General features: G+C 45.6%; 1 protein-coding gene across 6 annotated transcripts in view; it reads left to right on the top strand.

Moving 5' to 3' along the window:
• The window catches only part of Osbpl3 (oxysterol binding protein like 3), a 170,822-nt gene that overhangs the window by 142,068 nt on the left and 19,351 nt on the right, over nucleotides 1–9,403 (top strand). For all 6 annotated transcript variants that reach the window (XM_028790062.1, XM_028790060.1, XM_028790061.1 and 3 more), the window contains 3 exons: nucleotides 966–1,059; nucleotides 5,417–5,667; nucleotides 8,682–8,819. In XM_028790062.1, coding sequence (XP_028645895.1) covers nucleotides 966–1,059; nucleotides 5,417–5,667; nucleotides 8,682–8,819 — 483 coding nt within the window. The remainder of the gene's footprint in view (nucleotides 1–965; nucleotides 1,060–5,416; nucleotides 5,668–8,681; nucleotides 8,820–9,403) is intronic.

Raw genomic sequence — 9,403 nt, 5'->3', positions numbered from 1 at the left:
AGGAGGAGGAGGAAGAGGAGAGGAGAGGAGAGGAGAGGAGAGGAGAGGAGAGGAGAGGAGAGGAGAGGAGAGGAGAGGAGAGGAGAGGAGAGGAGAGGAGAGGAGAGAAGTAGAGGCCGGCCAAGGAGAGAGCAGGAACAGGAAGGCAAGAGCAGGAGGGGGGGTATAATTACTCTAATTTGTGTTATACATTCTATACTGTTACTGCCTGATGTGTCCGTTATATTACTTTATACTTATAAACGCTTTAAAGGGATGTATAAAGCACCTTACTTCCTGGAATAGGCAAGCCCCACAGTTAGCAATTGTTACTCATTAAATATAGAGAAATACATGTATTTATATATAATATATGATTTATAATAAAATATGATTTTATTTATGTATTAATGCCCATGGAAGAGTATGTTTTCACAATGAGTTCAAAAACTAGTTGTTCACCCATTTACTCAAGTATTAGCGTGTTCTGGAAAGGCTTTGACATAAGAATTTTTATGATGACAGCAGTAGCCTTGGGAGTTTCTGTCTGTTTGGTTTTTTTTGTGAGTACCAAGAATATCGAAGGATTTTCTCTCTCCCTCCTCTTCTCCCTCCTTCCTCCTATCTCTTCCTTTATTCCTGTGCTGGGGGATCGAACTTATGTCCACACCCAACCTGAATCCTCAGACTTAGCATTTCCTTTCTTCCTTCCTTCCTTCCTTCCTTCCTTCCTTCCTTCCTTCCTTCCTCCCTCCCTCCCTCCCTCCCTCCCTCCCTCCCTCTCTCCTTCCCTCCCTTCCTTTCTTCCTTCCTTACCTAGGCAGATTTGGGGGGGGGTTGTGTTCTATAAAAATAGAACTTCAGATTATTGCTGTGGGTGTGTAATGAGAGGCAGGGTGTGCTTGATCACTTGGAGCAGGGTTTTCAGAGAGGCCGCTCCCTCGTCTGCCTTGTCTGTCATGTGTGCCATCTCTTCTCCCCCACAGATCTCTGATGATGATTCGTATGTCAGTGACATAAGTGATAATCTGTCCTTAGACAACCTCAGTAACGATTTAGACAATGAAAGACAGACCTTGGGTAAGTGTCACATTACGGGATCTTTGGAAGCCTGCAACTTTGTGTGTGTGTGTGTGTGTGTGTGTGTGTGTGTGTGTGTGTATAAAACAATTGTCTCCCTTGCGCAGTTGAGCCTTTTCTCCTGAAGTTCAATATAGGATATTCTGTTTTGTCTGTTGTTATAATTTAAGAATTTGATAGGGCATATGTAACTAAAAGTCTAAGTAATATTTAGCTTTGGATTATTCAAAATAATATGTTCCTACCTCTTCTCCGGTCATTGCTTAATCCTAAGAAGGAAATTTTGATCAAGAAATCTACTCCAGAGACTCTCAAGATGGTTCAGTGGGTAAAGACCCTTGCCACTAAGCCCAGCAGTCTGAGTCTGATCCCTGGAGTCCTCACGGTAGGAGAGGACTGACACCCATATGTTGTCCTCTACACACACACACACACACACACACACACACACACAATCACATTGTAGCACATGAATGCTACATAAATAAATGAATGCAGTTTTTAAAGAAAGGTATATCATAATATGAATTTAAGTCATGGGGTCCCTGGAGTGTCTGGCTAATCCTAAGCAGCATATGACTTCAGGAAGCAGATAGAGTTGGGTTAGAGAGATGCTCATAGTTCACTGGGCACACAGTCCTCTACACAGGTCCCTCAATATCAGACCATCTCAGTGTTAGTTTCTGGTTTGCCACATTCAATACTGAAATCACCATCCACCACCCATATTCATACCTACACAGATGACAGGGACTGTACTGGGTACCTCTATTTTAGTGTCTCAGCTCAGCTAATGTTTGTGAACTATGCTGATAGATTTATCTAAACACTACAGAGCCACTGCTTCAGGATTAAATGGCAGGTGAGTAACTTCCCACAGTCTACAAAGCCTCCTTTCAGCATTACATGTTGAAAGGAAGAGACTGTGCTCTGTAGAGATCCGTCCCTTGATAGGAAAACCTGAAACTCCATGAGTTTGAAGTAGAAGGTCAGGGATACGAATGCGAGTTATTTTCTATGAAAACAGAGAATGAGGAAATGAAGAGCCGTCACCCATTCGATTGCTCCTTCTGTGAGCATAGAGTGCAGTGAGCACTGAAATGGTGCTCCAGCTACCTAGGAGGATGACAGATACTGAGGCCCCTCCCCCATCTCTCGGAGGCAGAGTGAAGGAGATGCAGAGGTAAAGCCGGAAGGAGGGTTGGTCCAGACCACAACAATGGCTATGGTGCGTTAGCAGCAGCCAAGATGAACATATAGCTAGGCTGTCAGGCGGTTTCTCTAGCTTAGTCTGTAGCTGCTTGGCTCGAACACAGCACATACTGGGCAGATCTTCCTACATCCTGAACTTGAACACTGGAGTCAGATGTCCTCACTTCTCTGCAGACAGTCAGTCTCTGATGGTGACAGGTTTTCTAGACATCTTGAAAAGATGCCTTGATTTGTGTCCTACAACTCAGTTTGCCTACTGAGGGAAGAAGAACGAACACACATTCTGTCTGTGGGTGTAGCTCAGTTGGTAGAGTGCTTACTTAGGATGCATGAGGTTCTGGGTTCTATCCCCAGCTCTACATAAAGTCAGACATGATTTTGTTTGCCTGTAACCCCAGGATTACGGAGGTAGAACCAGGAAGATCAGAAATTCAAGGGCATTCTTGATTGCATAGAGAGTTCAAGCCCAGCCTGTTTGACAGATGAGCCTCTGTATCAGGGGAGAAATGAAAATGAAAAAAACTGAACCAGGCGCTCTTCAGTTATTATACTAGAATCCCCCAGAGTGCACCAGGGGCACTTGGTGGTCAGGATGCTTCCTATCAGTTCCTTTCCCAAAATAGCACAGGTCATGTAGCAGGACCCATTCCTGTGCCGAAGGCCCCAGAAGTCGCTGAGAACGTGGACTGAAGGGAGTTTCTGAGTACCGGGCCCCATCTCTTGTCCTTGCTGGTTGTGTGTGCTCTTCCTTCTCTGTGCCTTACTTCTTTCTTCACCTGTAAAATGGGCATAATGACATTGTTTTCTTCAAGAAGTATCCTAAAAGCTCAGAAGAGGAACACATGTCAGAGGCTGAGGTGACCCACAGCACGGCGAAAGCAAGGTGTGGGTGAGCAGCAGCCGAGCTGCTTTGAAATGTTAGACCAGTCAATGAAAGAAAACCTGAGACTTGGCCTGCAAGGTTGTTTCTAAAGACGCCGTCATTTTCAGCTGTGCACCTGTGTCAAATCTTTGCTCATTTAACCAATTAAAGTAAATGTGGCACTTAATTGGATGCCTAACTTGCTGAGCGACTACACAGCATGGCCCCAGTTTCGGGCTTTTCAGTTCATCAAGGCTGCCTCCTTGTTCAGAGGATTTGCTGTGCAGTGAGTGAATGAGTGTTTATGGTCAGTAAATGAGCACACACCAGAAATTGGTGTGTTATCCACTGATCAGTACATCAAAAAGGTGCTGTTTGAAGAGAGACAGAACAGGAAAGAGCTGTCAGACCTTGAGGCAAAGAGGTGGGCGGTTTTATGCACGTAAACACAAGCACTTCATTCACCAAAACTTCCATGGACCAGGGTTAGAAGTAAATGCCACGTCAGGATGACATTTTAAAAGCAGACATAAAACCAAAAGGAAGGAAAGAAACGCCCAGGAAAGCATTCTAGAACTCACCAGAAAGTTCTCCAATGTCAGCTAATCAGGAGATGATAGTGTCCTCCTAGCAATTTGACAGCATTTAAAACAAACAATGGTGCTAGGTATGGAGGCACACACTTGGAATCCCAGCACTTGGCAGGCTGAGGCAGGAGAACCACAAGTTCAAGTCTAGCCTGGGGTATATAAAAATGCCCTGTCTGAAAGTACCATGGTAGAGGGCAATAAACAAATAATGACCAGCTTGGGAAGGGTTCAGGAGATGATGGCTCACAGCTGTTCTTGTCTTGTGGGAAAATGCTGTACACCAGTGCTAGTCGGGGGTCTTGTCACTGTGACAATCTCCTGAGGTGAAAAGCTTGGAGGAAGGAAGGTTTCCTTTGACTCATGAGTTCAGAGGCTTTGGTCTTTGGTCATCTGTCCCATTGTTGTGGTCTGTGGAGAGGTGGAGTAGTGAGGGAGATGGTGTAATGGAACAGGGATGCTCACCTCATGGAGCCCTGAAGCAGAGGCAGGAGGAAGGAGCTGGCCCAGGGACTCCTCTCTCCAACCCTACCTATTGTCCACTCACTATAAAGTATAAAGCAGAAGTCCTGGATCAAACCATCAATCTCCCGATCCAGCCAGCTCTCCTAACTGAATCCATCAGCTGGGGAATTAGGTCTTCAACACATGAGCTGGGCATGAGGGGTTATTCCACATCTACTCAGTTGCCTTTTAAATAATATTTGAATCACATGAACCAAAAGTCTAAACGCGTTTAGGGCCTCTCATGGCAGTCCTCACCCGCATGTGCTGATAAAATGACTGAAGGACCGGGCAATTTGTGATATTCACTACTCTTGGTGGTTGTTGGGGTTTCTCTGCATTTATTTATTCATTTATTTTTGCATCATAGCTAAACACTGAGAAAAACTTAATGCCCCAACAGTAAGGAGCGATTTGATACATTTTATCTACATGTCTATAACATGGAATATTTTTACAGTTACTAAAAATTATACTACTGAAGAATTTAAATAACTAAAATGTATTTCAGACAGCTGAATAAGCAAAATGTAAGAAGGCCCATACAGTATGAGTAATACTAACTTACCAGTGATGAATACACTAACTTACCAATAGTCCCAAATATAAATGGATACTATCTAGGTTGATAGAATAACAGATGGAAACTATTTTTTTCTCCTATTTTTAGAATAAATACAGTTTAGCCAGTAGGTAGTGCACAGCTATCCCAGTACTGGAAATGTGAAAACAGATGATTGTGAGTCTAAGGCTAGCCTGGGCTACAGAATAAGACCACATCTCAAACAACGCGGTAAAACACACAGAGTTGATTTTTAGAATTTGATGAGTTTATACCAATCTAACCTCCTATTGGCATGGAAACCCTATTTCCATCCCTATCCTGAATATGGAAGCTGTGAGGAGCTAGCTTTTGAGTGGGAACTTAAAGGTCTCCCCAGGAATAGTTTGATTTATTTAGCCGTGCTGGGGGTTGGTGCAGGAGCACACACTCTACTACGGAGCTGCACCCTAGTCCTGAGCTTTTCTATTTAATTGTTCAGAATTCTCTGTCAGTTTCTAGCTTTCCTTCATACACTGGGTAACTGAGTTCTGATGGTACTTGCTAGGGAAAACCATATCCATGGATGACTTTAAAAGGTGAAATACAAGCAAAAACTTCCCGGAGTCAATCAGATTTCCCTCCTTTCAGGGCCTGTTCTCGAAAGTGGCGAGGAAACCAGGTCCAAAAGGAGGACCAGCCTGCCAGCGCCGGGTCCCAACACCAGCAGCGTTAGCGTGTGGAGCATCCTGCGTAACAACATTGGGAAGGACCTGTCCAAGGTGGCCATGCCGGTGGAGCTGAACGAGCCCCTGAACACACTGCAGCGGCTCTGCGAGGAACTGGAATACAGCGAGCTTCTGGACAAGGCCGCGCGCATCCCCAGTCCCCTGGAGAGGATGGTGAGGCCCCCACCTCCCACACGAGTCTCCTGAGCCATTCTGGGCCCAGAGGCTTGGAGCCTAGTCCTCGTTTTCATTGCTCCTTAGAGATCATGGCCATTTCTAAGAAAAATATGCAACCCACCCCTGCCTGGCTGTGAGCAGCCACCGCGTCAGAAACCGTCTTGGGGAAGCAAGGGGCTCCTGCAGCTGGTGCCTGGGGGCGGTTGTTTCTGCTCTTCTGGTGCTTGTTCTTTCTCTGGAAGCTTCCATCTGATGGCTCTGATAGGCCTGGCTGGAAAACATGGCTTTAAGCTGTGTTTATTTTTACTACCCTCAGACTTTAATCTCTTGAGTTGTTTCTCTCATCCAGAGTAAATTTCCCTTGAGAATGTTTTTGTTTATTTCTGGAATTGTCCCCATTCGTTCCTACGCTTTTGGAAAATATCATTCACAGGAGAACATTTACACCATTGTACCAGAAAAATTCCTCTCTTTTTCTCCCCCCTCCCCCCCTTATAGAGTTATTTAAATAAACAACTTTGTGAAACTCCTAAAAATTTTGTTCTGGAAACTGTTCTTCCAGCTTCCTCATATGTGAGCTGGTGATCAGTTGATTCCTTGCCTGTGTGGTGAGCTGGGACTTCAGTGTCCCTCCCGCCCCTTCCCTGCTCCCCGCCCTCCTCCCCAGCCCCCTTGCAGACTTCTCGATTGCTATTTGCTGACTGGCTAAATTGAGAGGACCCTCCCCCCATAGGCGGGGCTTCACAAAACTAGGCAACAATGCCCCACACTCCCTACAACGGAGGATGCAGACCCCTCAGACTCCACACAGCCCACAGTTCTGACCCTCATAGAGCTTCTTAGCTGCCATGATTTGGAAATGAAAGGGGACCCTCAGATCTTGCTAAAAGAGACATCCTGTGGTCATCTGGCTTCATCTCTGGGATCTTCTCATCAAAGAGATTTTCTCTCTTGATACTAATGAGCATAAGTGTCGAAAACCACAAGTTGTGATTTTGCCCTTTTTGTTAAGTTCCCCAGAGAGTGTCTGCTGAAGACAGGAGACAGGAAGCTTCTAAGGCAAATGGTAAAAGTCGACATTTATGGCAGCTTGGTTCAAAGAAAATGATTCGCTTTGAACATGAAAATATTCTTAAATGTATGTCTCTCCTGTGGCCGTTTAGAACCCTTAAGATATTCAGCAACTGATCCCTGCACTTGACCGTGAACAGATATTTGTGGAAAAGCACTGTGTTTCCAGCCTGGAATCCCACACTGGGGAAGCTGAGGCAGGAGGATTGGTGCAAGTTTGGGGCCAAATGATTCCTATTCTTGACCTTGGACAAAAGTTTGAGCATGGGATAGTCACACCTGTAATCTCAACGCTAGGGAAGCTGAGGCAGGAGGATTGATGCAATTCCTGGCCAACATGACCTATAATATGAGGTCTTGTCTCACAAAACAAAGAAAATTTCAAGCAAGACCAAATGTCCTAAGTATGACCAAGGAGCCGAAGCCACAGCCCAGATGTTTCCTTTTCTGCTTTGAGTCACCACGTTCTCACCAAAGGGAAGCTTTTGTTCTGTCTGCCTCTCCTTATTTCCAGTGTCATGGATAACACTGTGTTCTCTAGTTTGTTGTAACATATTTGCATGTGCATGCTTGAGTGAGTTTATGTATATCCCATGTGTGTAGGAGCCCTCAGAAGGCAGAAGAGGGTGTTGGATCCCCTGGACCTGGAGTTAAGGAGGTTGTGAACCACCATGTGGGTGCTGGAAACGGTGCTCTGGACTTCTGCAGGAGCAGCAGTGCTCTTAAACAATGAGCCACCTCTCCAGCCCCGTATCTTACATTTCAAAGGAGACTCAGGGGTTTGGCATTCCACATAGAAAGTGAGCTTACCATTTGGTGTGTCAAAAGCTAAGGAGACAGAGAGAGAAGCGGAGATTGCTTAGTCAGTAATGTGTTTGCAGGACAAGCACAAGGGCCTGACTTTGATCCCTTGAACCTATGTAAAGACTGGCAGACTGGTAACCCTTAGCCCTGGGAGGTGGCAAGATTCTTCTTCCAGAGAAGAATCTTGAGACCTGTACTATTCGGTATTGAAAATAAATCTCTGATCCCGTGTTCATATAACTTTGAGGGGAAAACAAAATACAGACAAGAGGATCTGTTTCCTTTGATGCTCTGAAAGAAGAGCTGAAGAACATACTAGAATCCTCATGGTGATGGTCAGGAAAGGATTCTGCTAATCTCACATGCACATACGGTCTTCCTCCTCCCTTCCCCCCTCCTCCTCTCACCTCTTCCTTCTATCTTCCCTCTCTTTTGTCTTCCTCCCTTCCCCCTCCTCTCCTTCCCTCCTCCTCTCCCATTCTCCTGCTCTTCCCCTTTCTTCCTTTCTCCCTCCTACTCCTTCCCCTCCTCCCCGTGTCCTCTTCCCTTTTCTTCCCTCCTCCGTCTTCCTCTCCCTCCCTCTTCCTCCTTCACCTGTCAGTTTTCCTCACAGAGAAGCAGAACTTCACATTGTCTCTGGTCTGTTGCTTCCTGGGGTGTAACAGTGACTCTCACAGTTCCTTTAGTCCGTGTGAATATTAAGTGTCTGAGTTTCTGCTATATCAATTGGTGACTAGTTGAGTGTATTGTATTTCTGAATTTAGGGAACCCTTTGACTTCCCTCTACTCTCACCATCTACCCCGACACCCCGACACCCCGGCATTGGGTCTGCCCGCACTGCCTGGCTACATCTAGGCTTTAGTGTTGACCTGCTGCTGGATGAATTTTGTCTCCTCAATCAGATCTTGGCTTCCAGATTTCAGTCACCAAAATAAGTAGGCAGTTTAAACTGGTTGACTTGCCACTGGACCCAAATGAACATTATTTACACCTGCAGTTGTAAACCTAAGTTGCTTGAGTTGTCTTTAAATCAAAGGCCAATCCTTGTCTTTCTGAAATAGAGGCTTTAGTTCTTTATGGCAGATTTCTTGGTGACACAGAAGTAAGCCACTCCCTTCCTTCTTTCTGTCCACAGGTGTACGTGGCAGCCTTCGCCATCTCTGCTTATGCATCCAGCTACTTCCGAGCAGGCAGCAAGCCATTTAACCCGGTCCTTGGAGAAACGTATGAATGCATCCGAGAGGACAAGGGTTTCCAGTTTTTTGCTGAGCAGGTGATATGTGTGCCCTTTGTGTTTGTTGAGAGCATTGCTTTGCCTGCTATGAAATGTGCTTCTGAAATATTTATTTCCCCCCTTTGACTGGCTTCAAAAGGACTGAGATAATTACAGGCTTGGCAACGTAAACCCAGGATCCATTTTCTCTCCATGGAAGCCCAGCTACCACCCATGGCACCCAGGCCTCAGTGACTCCCAGCACCTGCCGTGTTACATGCACCAGCAGCAGCTGTGGTAGCCAACAGCATTTGTTGTTCTCCTTCAGATCAGATGGTTGGCAGAAGAACGTGCCAAGGCACAGAGCCTCTGACTTAGAGGTTGAAAGTGTGTCCGAACAGTTAGCACCACCATTGTTGAGCCTGGTTATCCCTTAGAGTGGGTGTGGCCACATCAATGCAATGGTCTAGAGTTTTATTTAAGAGGAATCACTCAAGTGTGTATTATTTAGGGCAATAAGCTATGTTTTGTTTTGTTAATTTTTACTGTGTGCCTGGTACTATTGCAGATACCCAGACCCTGCAGTGGAATGGGAGGCTGTGGAGACAGAGCCCCTGTTCTCATTTAATGGATGGCCATGTTGT

This window comes from Grammomys surdaster, unplaced genomic scaffold (assembly GCF_004785775.1).
Source record: "Grammomys surdaster isolate TR1022 unplaced genomic scaffold, NIH_TR_1.0 125861, whole genome shotgun sequence".
NCBI lineage: Eukaryota > Metazoa > Chordata > Mammalia > Rodentia > Muridae > Grammomys > Grammomys surdaster.
Note: the sequence above shows the minus strand (reverse complement) of the source record. Positions and strands in the feature narration are given on the sequence as shown.